Raw genomic sequence first — 19,904 nt, 5'->3', positions numbered from 1 at the left:
ATTACACACATTTTACACTCTTTCATATGATATAGATCCAGCCCTGACTACAGCCATATCTCTCTGCCAAGCAAGGGCCTAATCTCACTATAACAATAGTGAGAATAACTCACCAAGACTTCTTTGCATGTGACATTGAACGTTCCTGGACCAGACAGGGCGCCCCAGTGACTTTACGTCCTGCAGATGTTAACTCTGCAAGGAGGGAGAGAGCTGCTCTTGGTGGAAACATCTGCAGAGCGCTCTCCTTTCTCGTTCTCCCTGATAAATCCATTACCTAACAAGCTGCTTGGATCTGAAGAACACCTTGCTAAGTGGGGCTTCAGAAGTTAAAGGCTACACATAATATAGCACAATTGTGCTACTATTTCCCTTAAAACTACCGACATAGTAAACCCCACAATTCCCAAAATTGTTCCTCATTCCAAATTCAAAAGTAATATTGAACTTTGATATGTGTTAACCATTAATCTAGTTTAAACAAAACTATATTCTAGCTATGTCCATTTATAAAAACTGTAAGAATGCTGCATAAAAGCACAGCAAAATGCCAAGCCTTTTAAGCACTTGCGACTTTTGATCTTTTCTCAAAAGGGATTTCAGTTTCTCTTGGTAATGGATTTTGCAAGCTATAAAGTGATTTATCAATAGGTTATAAATAAAGAAAAAAACATGGCCATACTCTTTGGTTATAACACCACAGACAAATTCTTTGGAAAGAGCTCTTGCAATGTACAAAATCAGTTTTTACTCACTATACACTTTTGTACCTTAGGCTAAATATGAACTGGAAATATACTCAGTATTTAACAAGCAATGCTACTTTTTGTAAGTCTGTTTACTTACATTATCTCACACATCAGTGGGTCCTGACTGATAATCACTAATGTAAAGCCATATATTATACGCATATCAGTGAGACACATAATGCATTAGCTGTATACCTTATATCAGTGAGACACATCATAATGCATTAGCTGTATACCTTATATCAGTGAGACACATCATAATGCATTCTCCTCAGTCTATAATGTCTCCCATAGATTTCTGAGACATATTTCTCCTCAGTCTATAATGTCTGCTGTAGATTTCTGAGACATATTTCTCCTCAGTCTATAATGTCTCCCATAGATTTCTGAGACATATTTCTCCTCAGTCTATAATGTCTCCCATAGATTTCTGAGACATATTTCTCCTCAGTCTATAATGTCTCCCATAGATTTCTGAGACATATTTCTCCTCAGTCTATAATGTCTCCCATAGATTTCTGAGACATATTTCTCCTCAGTCTATAATGTCTGCTGTAGATTTCTGAGACATATTTCTCCTCAGTCTATAATGTCTCCCATAGATTTCTGAGACATATTTCTCCTCAGTCTATAATGTCTCCCATAGATTTATGAGACATATTTCTCCTCAGTCTATAATGTCTGCTGTAGATTTCTGAGACATATTTCTCCTCAGTCTATAATGTCTCCCATAGATTTCTGAGACATATTTCTCCTCAGTCTATAATGTCTCCCATAGATTTCTGAGACATATTTCTCCTCAGTCTATAATGTCTCCCATAGATTTCTGAGACATATTTCTCCTCAGTCTATAATGTCTCCCATAGATTTCTGAGACATATTTCTCCTCAGTCTATAATGTCTCCCATAGATTTCTGAGACATATTTCTCCTCAGTCTATAATGTCTGCTGTAGATTTCTGAGACATATTTCTCCTCAGTCTATAATGTCTGCTGTAGATTCATGAGACATATTTCTCCTCAGTCTATAATGTCTCCAATAGATTTCTGAGACATATTTCTCCTCAGTCTATAATGTCTGCTGTAGATTCATGAGACATATTTCTCCTCAGTCTATAATGTCTGCTGTAGATTCATGAGACATATTTCTCCTCAGTCTATAATGTCTCCCATAGATTTATGAGACATATTTTTCCTCAGTCTATAATGTCTCCCATAGATTTATGAGACATATTTCTCCTCAGTCTATAATGTCTGCTGTAGATTCATGAGACATATTTCTCCTCAGTCTATAATGTCTCCCATAGATTTATGAGACATATTTTTCCTCAGTCTATAATGTCTCCCATAGATTTCTGAGACATATTTCTCCTCAGTCTATAATGTCTCCCATAGATTTCTGAGACATATTTCTCCTCAGTCTATAATGTCTCCCATAGATTTCTGAGACATATTTCTCCTCAGTCTATAATGTCTCCCATAGATTTATGAGACATATTTCTCCTCAGTCTATAATGTCTCCCATAGATTTCTGAGACATATTTCTCCTCAGTCTATAATGTCTCCCATAGATTTCTGAGACATATTTCTCCTCAGTCTATAATGTCTCCCATAAATTTCTGAGCCATATTTCTCCTCAGTCTATAATGTCTCCCATAAATTTCTGAGCCATATTTCTCCTCAGTCTATAATGTCTCCCATAAATTTCTGAGCCATATTTCTCCTCAGTCTATAATGTCTCCCATAGATTTCTGAGACATATTTCTCCTCAGTCTATAATGTCTCCCATAGATTTCTGAGACATATCTCTCCTCAGTCTATAATGTCTCCCATAGATTTCTGAGACATATTTCTCCTCAGTCTATAATGTCTCCCATAGATTTCTGAGACATATTTCTCCTCAGTCTATAATGTCTGCTGTAGATTCATGAGACATATTTCTCCTCAGTCTATAATGTCTCCCATAAATTTCTGAGCCATATTTCTCCTCAGTCTATAATGTCTCCCATAGATTTCTGAGACATATTTCTCCTCAGTCTATAATGTCTCCCATAGATTTCTGAGACATATTTCTCCTCAGTCTATAATGTCTGCTGTAGATTCATGAGACATATTTCTCCTCAGTCTATAATGTCTCCCATAAATTTCTGAGCCATATTTCTCCTCAGTCTATAATGTCTCCCATAGATTTCTGAGACATATTTCTCCTCAGTCTATAATGTCTCCCATAGATTTCTGAGCCATATTTCTCCTCAGTCTATAATGTCTCCCATAGATTTCTGAGACATATTTCTCCTCAGTCTATAATGTCTCCCATAGATTTCTGAGACATATTTCTCCTCAGTCTATAATGTCTCCCATAAATTTCTGAGCCATATTTCTCCTCAGTCTATAATGTCTCCCATAGATTTCTGAGACATATTTCTCCTCAGTCTATAATGTCTCCCATAGATTTCTGAGACATATTTCTCCTCAGTCTATAATGTCTGCTGTAGATTCATGAGACATATTTCTCCTCAGTCTATAATGTCTGCTGTAGATTCATGAGACATATTTCTCCTCAGTCTATAATGTCTCCCATAGATTTATGAGACATATTTCTCCTCAGTCTATAATGTCTGCTGTAGATTCATGAGACATATTTCTCCTCAGTCTATAATGTCTCCCATAAATTTCTGAGCCATATTTCTCCTCAGTCTATAATGTCTCCCATAGATTTCTGAGACATATTTCTCCTCAGTCTATAATGTCTCCCATAGATTTCTGAGACATATTTCTCCTCAGTCTATAATGTCTGCTGTAGATTCATGAGACATATTTCTCCTCAGTCTATAATGTCTCCCATAAATTTCTGAGCCATATTTCTCCTCAGTCTATAATGTCTCCCATAGATTTCTGAGACATATTTCTCCTCAGTCTATAATGTCTCCCATAGATTTCTGAGCCATATTTCTCCTCAGTCTATAATGTCTCCCATAGATTTCTGAGACATATTTCTCCTCAGTCTATAATGTCTCCCATAGATTTCTGAGACATATTTCTCCTCAGTCTATAATGTCTCCCATAAATTTCTGAGCCATATTTCTCCTCAGTCTATAATGTCTCCCATAGATTTCTGAGACATATTTCTCCTCAGTCTATAATGTCTCCCATAGATTTCTGAGACATATTTCTCCTCAGTCTATAATGTCTGCTGTAGATTCATGAGACATATTTCTCCTCAGTCTATAATGTCTGCTGTAGATTCATGAGACATATTTCTCCTCAGTCTATAATGTCTCCCATAGATTTATGAGACATATTTTTCCTCAGTCTATAATGTCTCCCATAGATTTATGAGACATATTTCTCCTCAGTCTATAATGTCTGCTGTAGATTCATGAGACATATTTCTCCTCAGTCTATAATGTCTCCCATAGATTTATGAGACATATTTTTCCTCAGTCTATAATGTCTCCCATAGATTTCTGAGACATATTTCTCCTCAGTCTATAATGTCTCCCATAGATTTCTGAGACATATTTCTCCTCAGTCTATAATGTCTCCCATAGATTTCTGAGACATATTTCTCCTCAGTCTATAATGTCTCCCATAGATTTCTGAGACATATTTCTCCTCAGTCTATAATGTCTCCCATAGATTTCTGAGACATATTTCTCCTCAGTCTATAATGTCTCCCATAGATTTCTGAGACATATTTCTCCTCAGTCTATAATGTCTCCCATAAATTTCTGAGCCATATTTCTCCTCAGTCTATAATGTCTCCCATAGATTTCTGAGACATATTTCTCCTCAGTCTATAATGTCTCCCATAGATTTCTGAGACATATTTCTCCTCAGTCTATAATGTCTCCCATAGATTTCTGAGACATATCTCTCCTCAGTCTATAATGTCTCCCATAAATTTCTGAGCCATATTTCTCCCATAAATTTCTGAGCCATATTTCTCCTCAGTCTATAATGTCTCCCATAGATTTCTGAGACATATTTCTCCTCAGTCTATAATGTCTCCCATAGATTTCTGAGACATATTTCTCCTCAGTCTATAATGTCTCCCATAAATTTCTGAGCCATATTTCTCCTCAGTCTATAATGTCTCCCATAGATTTCTGAGACATATTTCTCCTCAGTCTATAATGTCTCCCATAGATTTCTGAGACATATCTCTCCTCAGTCTATAATGTCTCCCATAGATTTCTGAGCCATATGGTTCTGCAGTTTATTATAATCTCTCCCGCATATTCCTGAGCCATATGGTTCTGCAAACAATAAACTCTCCCAGAGATTCCTGTGAAATTTGCTATTGTAGGCGATACCAGAGAGCAGGGCGACAGAGACATTTCTACTAAAAGAGAATGAATGTCTGTACCTGATACCTCAAATAAACTGTCATTTTTTTCTTGCAGATGAGATTATTTTATGATGTATGACATTTAATGGCCGTTACTTATATGAATACAACGACTGTTTTTCTATGATTATGGAAGTACAAACAGACCTGTGCGACTTTTTCACAATTTGATATCTTAAAACGACACGCTCTCTCTGACTCATGAACGTTTCATTTTTACTTTGTCTCTTAACTGTAACCTTTTTCATGCAAACATATTTAAAATGTTTACTTGCTGTTGTTTGGGTTGCATGATGACACTTATAGAGATTAAAGGGACAGTAAAGTCAAAACGTTCATGAGTCAGATAGAGCATACCATTTTCAACAACTTTCAAATGTACTTCTATTATCTAATTTGATTTGTTCTCTTGTTATCCTTTGTTTAAATGCATACCTAGGTAGGCTCACTAGCAGCAATGCACTACAAAGAGCTAGGTGCTGATTGGTGGCTTCACATATATGTCTCTTGTTATTGGCTCATCTGATGTGTTTAGCTAGTGTACTTTAGTGCATTGCTGCTCCTTGAACAAAGGATACAAAGAGAACGAAGCCCATGCAATAATAATAATAGAAGTAAATTGAAAAGTGTTTGTTCTATCTGAACCATGAACAAAAACAGATTGTGTTTCTCATTATGCTCTCATACTGTGTAATGTTGTGAGACAGTCAGCTGCGCTAAAGCAATAGGGTTGTAAAGAACTTAGATGTTTCTAGCTAAAAGTAACAACAATTTTTTTCCTCCTCCATTTCTAGCTATGGATATCATATATCGGCGGTCAGTGTGTGCTGCTCGTCTTTATATTAACATAATAAATATGTTATTATGTTATATGTAAGAAATAGTGATATACAAAATGCAAGTGGGTTAAACACATAGTTAAAGTCAGTGGCAGGGCAGCATTGCTGGGAGCTAGCTAAACACAAGAGGCGTATGTGTGTAGGCACCAATACGTGGCTAGCTCCCAGTACTACATTGTGTATGAAAAGAATAGAATAAACAGCGCACACAAAATGATTGATACTATGGGACGATTTATCATTGTTCTGTCCGACATGATCCGCTCAGCAGATCATGTCCGACAGACATCGATGAATGCCGACAGCATATGTTGTTGGCATTTATCATTGCACAAGCCGTTCTGGTGAACGGCTTGTGCAATGCCGCCCCCTGCAGATTCATATACGATCGTGCGGATTAATGTCTGAAGCCTCAGCAGGAGGACAAGTTATGGAGCAGCGGTCTTAAGACCTCTGCTTCATAACTGCTGTTTCCGGCGGGGAAAACAGGGGCCTCCAGCTCCATTAAGAGCTTGATAATTTGGCCCCCATAACTCCTTACGGGTGACAATTGGAGGTGACTCAATAACTTGGAAGATCACTGGTAGAAGAGTATATCTCTAAGAATTCCGAAGATAAAAAAAGCTCTTTCTACTTATGCTGAGGGGCTGATTAAAATGCTAAATAGATGATGTTTAATCAAGAGAATGTAGACATTTATCCTGATTATCGCTCAGCGTGAAGTCTGTATGTACAGCAGATCATCTGAAGACAAGTGAAGCTTGTCTGGTCACGGACATGCAGGACCCTTCACTCCATCCAGGGGGCACTCGAACCTGCAGAACCCTTCATATATCAGATAAAACACCACTGGCACGTCCTCTACTAGGTTTTGTATTTATATCTTTATAATACAGAACTTCATGATATGAAAATGATATTATGTATTAAACAATAAATATAAACAAAATTCATTAAATACAATTGTAACATAACCAAAATGCATTAAATACAAATGTAACATAACCAAAATGCATTAAATACAAATGTAACATAACCAAAATGCATTAAATACAAATGTAACATAACCAAAATGCATTAAACACAAATGTAACACACTTCCATCCTGTACAATCCTTGCGTGAGTTTTATAGTGAGTGGAAATAATTTATAGGGGTAGATTTATCAAGCAGCGGATGCTGCAATTTACCCCCGATCGTAAGAGGTGGCGGAGAGCAATAATCCAGATCAGATACGATCGGGATGATTGACACCCCCTGCTAGCGGCCGATTAGCCGCAAATTTGCAGGGGGCCGCATTGCACAAGCATTTCACAAGAAATGTTTGTGCAATGATAAATGCAGACAGAGTATGTTGTCAACATTTATCGATGTTGGGCAAAAATGATCCACTACAGCGGATCATGTACGCCCGACTTTTGATAAATCTGCCCCTTAGGGTGAACTTGCAGCGTGTTACAGGAGAGAACTGCAAGCCTGCAAGAGCAATTCCCCAACAAGCTGTTTAGCTGTTCCTTTTAATTTGTTACATTTAGGAATTTGGAAGTTGATGGGTCATCTATTTATCTATCTATCTATTTATCTATCCAGGGGTCAAGTCCTACAAAAAAAAGTGTGGGAACTCACCAAAACTTACACCCCCCTCACAACTAATATTGTGTTAAACACACAATAATCCAAAAAGCTAAAGACCTTAGTAAAATTTTAGGAGATGTTACTCCCTGGCTCTCAGTATGTGTAAGGCTCTGTAATGTAAACATCTGATATCATGGTGTTGATAAGGTGTATTTGTGCACTCACTCTGCAGTACGAAACAATGATAATGTGATTTAAAGTAAAATTATGGTCACAAGGCGACCGAGTGTCAGTTTCTTTTACTATTAACACATATACCAAGTAAATGCGAAGCAAGTAACACTGGCAGAGGAAGCAGGAGGCATGACGGCAAAGTAAAATTGAAAGCAAAACAGGTCACCTTGCACTTTTGGATGAAACTAGTAAAGTTGAATTTGCAGCAAATACATTATCTTGCACAGGTCAGCATTCTGCAGAGAATCTGGTCTGCTGACAATAAATTGATAGACATACAGACACCAACATAGATAAACAGACTGCACATATTATTGGTGTATAAAATAAAGTAATTGGACATGTCCTACTACATGATGTTTCACAAACACCTTTAATTGCAAGGACTATTTTTCATTTTGTGTACACATGTATTTTCTTTGCAAACCTCATCCCAACTATCGCTGGAAAACTAATTCCAACCAGAGATAAATCAGAAAGCTGGAAGGACATGACTCTTTCCTTCTTGATGAGCACATTTTTTCTTTGATGACACACTGAACTTTTTTAAAAACAACTTTATAATAACTAAACTAGAAACAAATGAACACCTGTTGTTTAAGGTCAAGATCCAGTGTGTGCATACTTTGTTTTGAACTCACATGGTGCATAGCCAGCTTAGCTTCAGTTCCTCTCACCCTCCTTTCTCCCCCCTCATTCTTTTCCAGGATGAGCTGAGACCTCTGTTTATGACAGCAACTCCAGACTCCTCCTCTGTCACAGAGTCTCACCCACTTAAAGTGCAATAGTCTTAGTTCTGCTGAGAGGAGCTAAATAAGCCCAGAGCAAGCCACACAGAAATGTAAGCACAATGTGTTCCACTCGTTGTGGGGTGATCAAACAGCAGGCTTGCATTTAGTGTACTGCAGGAAGTATAACTGTCCATTACTAGATAATCTCACTACCCCTCTAACCAGACTTTGCTCCAACTCCTCCCACTAGCAGCAGATGTATTTATTAAAGCATTTTTGTTCTCTGTCCAGGGGGAACTTAGTTCCATCTTCAAAAATAGTGCAGGAACTCGGCTGCCATGTGTCCCTGCTGGACTTGACCCCTGCATCTATCTATCTATATCTGTATCTGTATATCTCCTAACTTTGAGCCCTTATAAATTTTGTGTGAAATATTTTTTATTTTTTTTTAATAGACAGTGTTAATATGAGTGTAACTGTACTTTGTAATATATTTTTTAAGCGTTTCGTGAAACTTTTATGTTGCGCAAAACTGTCAGTATATTTATGAAAATCTTAGCAGTGCTATCCAAATAATATATATATAAGTTTATGGCAGGGTTATAAACATAATACAAAGAAATAGAAACCCTTATCAACCATGCACCTACTAGACCATACAATTAATATAAATATCTGAATTCTTTTATTTAGTTAATATCCATAAACATATTGAACTATATTTGCAATAAAAGGAAACTAAATAAAAGTTTATATGCGTTAGAACCAACTCTTAAGATATGCTATTCTTCTTACAAAACCCAGAACAATATACCTTCACAATTCAGCCTTATTTATTTAACACAATGGGACTAAAAACCTTTAACATCCAAACAATACAATTCTAAACAGTGTTTATAAAACAATAGGATAAAATATATATTCTGCTATTTAACTGCAATTTATCCTAATACAAAATTAACCGACAATATCAGAACTTGTATAGATGAGTTACTTAGCCAATTCAGACACAGATTTGAACAATACCTAGGCTTATAACTACCAATTTAAAATACAATATACTTCACCAATTTGGAACCAATTCGTAGCGGTCTTTAGGTCATCTCATTTGAAAGAAGGTTTTTGCACAAATCAAGGATAAGTTTTAAGCTCCTTGCTGAAGTGAACTTTTTTTTTTTTTCAGGTATATCGCAGCCAAAATCAGATCACTAATTTTCAACAAGTTACAGACAACTCTCCCTTGTGCATTCAACACTTCCATTATATAATCATTGATGACATCATGTGGGTGGCACTACGGGAGCTGACCTTCCCATTGGTTATCTGGGAAGTCTAAATCGGATTGGCCCTTGGAAATTTCATTTTTAACAGCCAGAAAGAACCTTCTGGCTGTAGTTCTCGCAACATAACACCAGGTGGCAGCATACAGTACAACATAGCAATACAATACAGCATTTCTGACATTTTTAAGCAAGTTAATTTTTTTTTTTTTATAAAATGGTTATTTAATCAGATCACAATCTCTGCATTAATCATATATAACCCCAATTACAGATGGTTAATATTAGGTTATTTTTTCTGATTATTCTGATACCAAATATGTTATATTATTAACATTTTATTATATTAAGGTAATTTAACACTGCTAATTATTAGCTTAAAATGCATTATAATTTTATCAGTATTCTGGCATTTCTTTGCAAATAACAGCTTATTTTTATATCAGTATTGTACTGTATTCCAAGTGAATCCTGTCTATGTAGATCTGAAATAAGAAAATAAATGTTAATAATCACTTCTCTTCAGGTCCATAAACATCTATTCATGTTTTTAAACACACAGAGGCTAAGTAAGATCTTTTATGTTTTCAAAACATATAAATATATATACACACATATATATATACACACATATATATATATATATATATATACACACATACATGCACATTCACTTCTATGTAGATTTGAGATTATCTGTCTGAAAAATATAAACAAAACAGAATTTATTACACATTTTTGACTGATTAAAACAGTTACCTCCCAAGCTTAGCAAATACCCATGTAATAATAATATAGAATTAGACAATTTCCCAAATTTCTATATTTAATACATTCTGGGGCATGTATTTAAACAGAGAGAGAAAAAAAAATGTTTATTTGCTGTCTGCTTACGTGACTTCCAGAGTCATACCTCAGCATCTGTCTTTGTTTTCCAAGGCCTTTATTGCTCCACATGGGGTCAATCCATGAGGAGTTGTAAGAGTCTTTAAAACAGCATATTTCCTGTTTAGCCAGCAGTGCAGATGTGTATTTGATTTTATTTGTGTCACCTTCCCCCAAGAGGGGTTTTTGCAGTAAGTCTTCAAATAGAGATTCAGTGAGATAGAACTGTTGTATCACACGTGTCAAATTCCAAAGGGGTCCTTGAACACATTCTTTTCTCACCTCACCAAATGTTCTGAGGTTATAAAATCTGCATATATAGTCAAATGAATAGGGTCACTGAGCTATTTCCTTTAGAAAAGAAATGTTTGTGTTTCAAAAAGGCTCTACTGATCGTCAATCCTGATAGACGTGTATTAGAAGCTGTGTTCAACAAACTCATGTTTAATTAATCCTGAGTTCTCATCTAACATATACAGTGTATAAAATATACATATATATATATATATATATATATATGTACACATATGTAATATTCATCATAATATTCATATACTCTGACATAAATCCCCCTTCCAACTTCAAATAGATGTAGGACACATGTATTTGAATTGGCTTAAAGTCAGTGGTATTTGATGAGGATCAACCGTATACCTCATAGACAGTCTCTTATGAAGAAAGTTTGTTATTTTGAGCTTTCATGTTTATCAGTTAGGCATCTTTAAATTACAATATGTCTTTAATGCATTTGGGGATATGACACTTCATTCTCCCTCTATGACTTGTAGTTGGGACCTGGGATGACATGCCCGCAGTTGATTTATATGTACCCATTTATCTATGAAACCTTCATTTTTGGGGATCCGTATTTTATAGGCCACTGGAGATATTTTGTCAGTAATGACAAAAGGACCTTTCCATGAGGGAAGAAATTTCTTCTCCCTAACCTGATCTCTTCCAAAGTTATAAAGATAAACTTTATCATTTATTTCATATTCCTTTTTGGATGTTTTGAGATCATAATAGGTTTTAGTGGCAGTTGCGGCTCTTTCTAAATTCCTTTGAGCAAATGCAAAGGCATATTGCAGGTGCTTTCTTAAGTTTTCCACATATTGATGTGTATTGGCAGCGTTTATCAAATTTTGGTCTGATGTACGGTACAGCAGATGCTGAGGTAGAACCATTCTTCTACCAGTCATCAGCTCAAAAGGTGACATCTTGGTAGCACTACTTGGAGTTGCTCTTAATGCCATTAAGACTAGAGGTAGTTTTATATCCCAGTCTTTACCTGTTTCACTCACAAACTTTTTGAGGATTTTAACAATGGATTGGTTGTAACGCTCTACACCACCACTTGAGGCAGCTCTATAAGCAATATGGAGCTTTCTTTTAACCCCTAGTATTTTCCACATTTTTGTCATCACTTCGCTAGTGAAGTGGGTCCCCCGATCTGATTCGATTCTTTGGGGCAAACCAAATCTGGAAAATACATGGTTGATGAGCAATGCTGCACATGTTTCAGCACTATTGTTAGGTGCACTAATGCACTCTACCCATTTAGTGAACAGGCATGTCACTGTTAACATGTACTTGTTACCTCTTGATGACCTTGTTACCGGACCAATAAAATCAATTTGTATATCTGACCATGGCATTACCATCCCCCTTTTCTGCAATGGCGCTCTATGCGTTGGTGCAGTGGGTTGGAACTGTGGACAGATTAAACACCCTTGACAGTAGGTTTGAACATCTTTCAACATGTGTGGCCAAAAAGCGTAGTCACGCAATATTTCGTACGTGAGTTTGGCACCGCGATGACCAGATGTGGGAGCATCATGGGCATGTTGAAGCATTAGACCTCTGAACTTGGTGGGTACTACCCACTGTTGGATGCCAGTTTTGGAGGTTCTAATTAACAAACCATCCTGTAATTTGAATTGTGATTTAGATTTTATTAAGATTCTCAGATCTTCTTTGCCAATATAATCATCTTTTGAGATGGGGTTGCTTTCAGGATCTTCTATGTGTTTATAGAAGATGCCTACAATGGGGTCTTCTTTTTGACTAGTGATCAGGTCCTCACTAGGAGAATCCTGACTCCATTGTACCAAGTTAGGCTCACTCTGTTGTTTTGCCTGGTTTCTGGTAATGGCTTCTACCTGAATTGCACCCATTAAGTGTTCAATATTAAGGAGTTCTCCAGTTATGGCTCCTTGTTTGGCTAATGAGTCCGCAAGGTCATTGCCTTCCTTATCAGGACCTAAAACTCTGGAATGACCCTTGGTCTTTTTCCAGTGTATGGTTAAATCATTGGATACTACCAGATTATCAATCTCGCAGAACAATTTGCCATGCTTGACTGGTTTGTTATTGCTTTTCTGCATGCCATTTCTTTTCCAAGTTGGCAGGTATTCAACAAAACTGTCACGCACATAATTTGAGTCAGTTATGATCACAAATTCATGAATACCATGTTCAATAGCCATTTCAATGGTTTTGAAAACAGCAGTTAGTTCTGCAACTTGACTGGATCTTGGTCCAATGTTGAAACCTACAGATATATTTGAGAATCCGTTTGCCCCACTTATACCAATGCCAGCGACTAATCTGCGCTCATTATCAATAGTGGCATGGTAAGAACAACCATCAACATATACCCAAGGTAATGTTTGACAATGGTCCTCATTGTACATTTTATATGGGGAAAGCAATTGTTCTTCCAGAAAATCATCTTCTGATAATTTTTCCCCAGGATCTCTAGCAGTACAGTCGTGGAGCTCAGCAAGCCCTTGTGCGACTGGATTCTTTTTATTCTGCTTGTAGCGAATTTCTAAGGGCCAGCCTTGTAAGGAAAGAGTCCACGCTGTTATGCGGCTATTAGACAAATTCCCATCTCTTATTCTCTCACTTTGCAAATATAGCAAAGGCTGGTGGGCCGTTTCTACAATAATTTTCTCGCCCTGTATATAGCTGCGGAAATTTTGTAGAGCCCATACAGTAGATAAGAGGGCTTTTTCGCAATCGTTAAACTTTATTTCTACTGGGGATAGATTTTTGCTCGCATAAGCAATGGCTTTGTTCAAATTATCATGCTTTTGGTATAACACAGCACTCATGCTTATATCTGTGTAACCTGTCTCTAAGAAGAAAGGTTTGCCACCTTCAGGGTATGCTAAGCAAGGTGCTTGAGTGAGTTTTCTCTTCAGCTCTCTGATGGCTGTCTCTTGAGACTCACTCCAGTGCCATTTCACATCTTTCTTCAGAAGAAGTAGTAGTGGTTTAGTTAATTCCGCATAATTATCAATGAATTTGCGAGAATAATTCGTCATACCCAGGAATGATCTCAATTCCTTTAAGTTAGTCGGGTTTTTAGAATTCACTATAGCTTCCACCTTTTTCTTCTGGGGATTTAATCCGTCAGAGGTAACTTCATGTCCCAAGAAGTTTACACGAGTGCGGCACCATTGAGCTTTTTGCAGGGATAATTTGACACCTGCCCTTTTAAGTTGGCTGAGGACGTGTTTAAGCTCTGCGATGTGTTTTTCAAAGTCTGTGCTTTTGATTAAAACATCATCAACATAAGATAAGGTCCCCCTTTCCAGTGCGTCAGGCATAGCCTTATGCATGAATACAGCAAATTCATGTCCAGAATTTATGTATCCAAATGGAAGTCTCTGGAATGCATACTGAACCTTTTGGAAGGAGAATGCTAGCTTATATTGGTCCTCTTCATGTACCTTTATGGTCCAATATCCCTGTGCACAATCAATGGCAGTGAATATTTTGGATCCCTGCATTTGTGCTAGGCACTGGTCAATGTATGGTACAGGCCAGCCAGACATGTATACTCGTTTGTTTAGCTGTCTTAAGTCAGCACACAAACGCCATTGTCCATTGGGCTTAAGGACACCTAGAATAGGATTATTATAAGAGCTGTGCACCTGTCTGATAATACCTCTTTCTTCCAAATTCCTTATGATCTCTGCAAGAGAATCATATGAGGCTAAGGGAAGTCTGTATTGTTTGACAAATACAGGTGGCGCATTAGGATCTGTTTGTATTCTTGCAATGTGCAAGTCTGTGGTACCACAGTCATAAGAATCCTTAGCGAAAATATCCTTGTACTCCATCAGGAGTTCTCGCAGCTGTTGGCGTTCATCATCGCTAGAACAGCCATTAGCTAAGGATATTTGCTCTTCGACTATTTGCTGAAATCCTGGAAAGATTTCAGGCTGTCCTATTTCATAGGCTTCTTCCAGTCTAGAGGTGAGATCCCCTTGATTATGATTTACATTGCTCCCATGACTCTGGGTATTGGGGTAATCTTGCTGTTGGATTGGCTGATCAAACACTAGAGAGGCTTCTTCAATTTTACAGATGCCTTCCTCTGAGCTGAAGGGATAAATAGACTGAATATTAAATAGACCCTCTGGCATAGATGCAAAGGATTGTTCTATTAATTGTTCTTCAGTTAGGTATCCTTCAGGTATTAGCCCAATTACATTATTCTGGAATCCAAAAGTGTAATAACTTGATTCCAGTGCATATCCTATGGTAGTTCCCTTGGATAATGTTATATCCTGTGGGGTCATGTTATGCACAATAATATTTATTGGAACAGTTCCAATATTCACCATAGGAGTGTAGGTTACTGAGACACCCAGATTTTGTATTCTATGGGAGAGGCAAATCAGTGTTTCAGAAGTTTTTAATTTCTGACCTCTCTTTACCTGTAAGGGTAAAAGAAATTTATCAGCCCCAGCAGGAATTATAACATCGCTAGATACCTGCATATTCACAGCATATGGCAATTGCTGGTTTGATTTCAGGGCTGCATTTTCATCCTGAAATACTTCAGGGTCCCCCTTTAACCTGCTCCAGAGGCAAGAATTAATCAAATCTATTTGTATGGCATATCTATGTAAGATATCATTGCCAATGTATATTTGATTATGGGGAGTATTTAAAACTAAAAACAGGTGCTTCACTGACTTATTACCAATAGAGATAGATAATAAGCACTTAGCTGTGATGTTATAGCTTTCAGACCTGTCATCCAGGCCGTTGACACAGTGGTCTTGGGGAGAAAGATATTTAATCACTTTAGGTTCAGCTATTTGCGCTAATAAACCTTCGCTTATATAGCTAGCTTCCTGTTTTAAATTTATTTTAGCATACTTGGTTTTACCAAGGTCATGCACTTGTATAGGGATAAATAGATCCTCTTTAACTCTCTCAATCCCTGTGAGGTATTGAGTGTGGCCTCCCCCCTTAGGGATTTTATGATCCCCCTTGTGGAGTGATATGGTTAATACATCGCCATCTAGGGAAATCTTCGCTATCTTTCCAGGCGAAATTTTAAAAGTATTACCATCAGAGCCACTAAAAGGAGTCTGATCATCTATTTGTAGAATAGTGATTTCAGGTGTAGAGTTATTCCTGAAATGAATCTCCACAGCATCTGGTTTCTCTTCCACCACGTGACAGCTGTGTCGGGTGCGAGATGTACCAGATTTTTCATAATTGATAGGCCGTTTAACTTGCGACCAAATTACATTATTTATGCAATCAATTATGGTGCTTAATCGCTTCAGGAGATCACTACCAATAATTAAACGATCAGTTGGCAGATCCACTATAATGACAGGGTGTCTTATGACCCTGTTCCCCAATTTAAATTTTAACCAGGCAATACCGTAGACTTTTAGGGAATCACCCCCAACACCTATCAGAGAACCGTCAAATTCTTTTATTTTAGGTTTGTGGGGTGTTAGCTCATTTAGCTGTGTGTAGTACCTGTGGGATAAGATAGTTGCCTGTGACCCAGTGTCAATTAATCCCCTGATAGGGTTGGAGACTGAATCTTGCAGCTCAACTAGTACATAATATCTTCCTGCAGTTTCTATCATTTCACACATAAAATTTGCATTCTTGTACATCTGTGGGCTTCGCCACGTTTTACCTGGATCCGCTGTGTCATTCGATGCAGAGGAAATTTCATACCTACCTGTTTCCCCTATGACAAGGTCAGCTGGGTTCTTGTGTACTGCATCTGTAGAAATAATGTTAAGAGAACACTGCAGAGGAAAAGTTTGGTTAATTTTTCCCGGCTGATGTCGCTCATTGTCACAGCTAATTTGTCCGTTTCCGGTCTGTGGGGAGATAACATGATTAGTATCATTGATATTTATTACTACATTTTGTATATCTCTCCCCTCCCCTTCAGGTGATACTGCAGTATTTATGACTGTGCCTGTGGTCCACTGCTGACCACTGGCTGTACCCCTAAAAAAGTATTGTTCGGTTGCTGAGCCGTAGATTTTTGACTCATATTAGCGATTTGTTCGCTCAACCGATTTAATTGGGTAAACAGCATATCTACCTGATTGTACAAGTTACCTCTACCCCTGGGCCTATCTCTTGGTGCCCCATTGTACTGATTCCTGGACCATTGGGTTCCCTCAGAATCAGGGCCACTATTTCTATTCTGGCGTGGTTGCCCCTGGGGTTCAGCTTGTTCAGTATTAATATTTTGGGAAGCATTATATACCTGGGGTGTCTGGTTACCCTGAGAATATCTTCGCCGTCTATTGTATCTACCCTTGCGCGGATACCAATTATTTGGTGAGTATTCTCTTTGTGAGTAATTATTCACCTGATTATGTCCCCCACTTTGGTTATAGTCTCCCTGCGCCTCAACCTGTGTAGGGGGAGGGGCAGAATTAAACCTCTGTGGAGATGGCCTGTTTTGACTGGCCACCTCTGCATAAGTCCTCTTGTTAGACTCCAAATTGAGGGGGCTAGGTGACACCCTAGTTTCTGCCACAATTTTGGGTTTTGACTCCTTTTTAACCCCCTGCTCACTGGACTGCTGAATAGAGTATAACTTCGTACTCTCTTTGATCAGCCATTCCAATGAGCAGTCCTCATCAAAATCTCTAGCTAAGTTGATTTTGATGGGTGTAGGCAATGCTTCAAAAAATAAATTTACAAATTCTGAGCCATCAAATCTGGGATTATCTTCAGCCATACTGTACGCATTTTTCAATACAGAAAGGAATTCGACTGGACTCTGATTCGCACGACACTTTAAACCATATACCGCTATTTTCGCGGCAGTTTTAGTGCGATATTGCCCGAATTCTTTTCTGCATTGTTGTTTTACCCCATTCCAGGAATGAATATTCATATCCTTTAGTGAAGCAAAGAATTTGTGATGCTTACTGTCAAATACCCAAGGCAGAAATTCAATTTTCAATTTCTCACTTGTAACATTCATTATAGCTAACGCATTTTCAAAAGCCTGTAAATGATCAATTACAGATGTTGTTCCCTTATTGGAGAATATAGGTACTGCGCGTTGTACGAAGGTGATTATTTTATGGGAATCATAGACTTTATCAGACTTATTTTGGGATTCTCTGTTAGAGTTTCCCTCCCCCACATCAGCTGCGCTACAGCTGTCCTCTGGATTTACATCCTGAGGGGATTGTCTATTTGGGAAATCTACTTCTGACCCGTTAGGGGTCATTTGTCTATGTTGTTCTATATATTTTCGTACCTCGTCCCTGACGCGTTCGCTAAAGGAGTTAGCATTATCTGTATTATTCTCATTGCTAATATAGGGGTTTTCATTATGGCGATATGACCTTTTTAAATCGCTTAGTTCTCTCTGGCTTTGCGCAAGCTGTTTATTTAAATCTTGTATCTGCGCGATTAAGTCCATATTGTGCTTATCTAAGGTGGCTAGGTTTTGGGCAAATTCATCCATTTTATTTTTGGCTATTTTTAAACCCTCTTCGCGTCTGCGCGAGGAACGAATACTATTTTCTAGCTCCTGTATTTGCAATCGTTTGTCTGTGACACAAAACGACATTTCATCAATTATGCATATTAAAAGGGGCCAGGATTTTAGTATTAGTTCATCTCGCTTTTTGGGAGCTTCGCATTGATTAATCATTAATAATTCCTGGAAGAATTCATTCTCTTCATTCCACATATTATTATTAACGGTAATATTTTTAGCCCTAGTTTCAAGCATATCCATAAAATCATTTAATTCACCCGCAATATTAAACTTCCCTTTAAGGTAACTTAAGATATCTTTCTTAAGGACCTGACCTTTAGTAATAGGTATGGTTATGGGACCAATTTCATTGCTATGTATAGAATTAAATGAGTCACTTCTGGCTACAGACATTATTGTATTGGTTTAGTATTTATTTAACTAAAATGCTAATACAATTTTTGCCAATAAAAAGAGAGAAAAATTTTATATTTCAAAAAAAAAATATTATTAATTTTGAAATATGAAAAATTAATATTCCGAAATATGAAAAATTTATATTTTTGATTAACTTTGAAAATATGAAAAATTAATATTTTTGATTAATTTTGAAATATGAAAAATTAATATTTTTATTAATTTTTCAAAATTAATCTTTAATAATATTTCAAGATATTAATGTCAATCTCGAAATATGAAAATTAATATTTCAACTTTTCAAAAAAAAAAATTATATCTTCAAAATATTAATATCGAAATATGAATTATTATTTTTTTTTTTTCTCTTTTATAATAATTTCTATTTACTTACAAATATATTATATCAATTATGATGGATATTATTAAATCTCATGCAATGCCTCCAATTATTATGTCAGTATATTTATGAAAATCTTAGCAGTGCTATCCAAATAATATATATATAAGTTTATGGCAGGGTTATAAACATAATACAAAGAAATAGAAACCCTTATCAACCATGCACCTACTAGACCATACAATTAATATAAATATCTGAATTCTTTTATTTAGTTAATATCCATAAACATATTGAACTATATTTGCAATAAAAGGAAACTAAATAAAAGTTTATATGCGTTAGAACCAACTCTTAAGATATGCTATTCTTCTTACAAAACCCAGAACAATATACCTTCACAATTCAGCCTTATTTATTTAACACAATGGGACTAAAAACCTTTAACATCCAAACAATACAATTCTAAACAGTGTTTATAAAACAATAGGATAAAATATATATTCTGCTATTTAACTGCAATTTATCCTAATACAAAATTAACCGACAATATCAGAACTTGTATAGATGAGTTACTTAGCCAATTCAGACACAGATTTGAACAATACCTAGGCTTATAACTACCAATTTAAAATACAATATACTTCACCAATTTGGAACCAATTCGTAGCGGTCTTTAGGTCATCTCATTTGAAAGAAGGTTTTTGCACAAATCAAGG

The 19,904-nt window shown here is 36.7% G+C and overlaps 1 protein-coding gene across 4 annotated transcripts in view; it reads right to left on the bottom strand.

Annotated features, from left to right (window-relative positions):
• DAB2IP (DAB2 interacting protein) overlaps positions 1-19,904 on the bottom strand; it is a 921,554-nt gene that overhangs the window by 525,724 nt on the left and 375,926 nt on the right. Inside the window, exon 1 of one of the 4 annotated variants that reach the window (XM_053695576.1) lies at positions 114-290. The exons of the other annotated variants lie outside the window; for them this stretch is intronic. Coding sequence (XP_053551551.1) covers positions 114-274 — 161 coding nt within the window. The 5' untranslated portion in view covers positions 275-290. Of the gene's footprint in view, positions 1-113; positions 291-19,904 lie in introns of those variants that run through there. 4 annotated transcript variants of the gene reach the window in all.

This window comes from Bombina bombina, chromosome 12 (genome assembly GCF_027579735.1).
Source record: "Bombina bombina isolate aBomBom1 chromosome 12, aBomBom1.pri, whole genome shotgun sequence".
In the NCBI taxonomy this organism is placed as follows: Eukaryota; Metazoa; Chordata; class Amphibia; order Anura; family Bombinatoridae; genus Bombina; species Bombina bombina.
The sequence above is the reverse complement of the archived record's forward strand: the minus strand, read 5'-3'. Positions and strand labels throughout refer to the sequence as shown.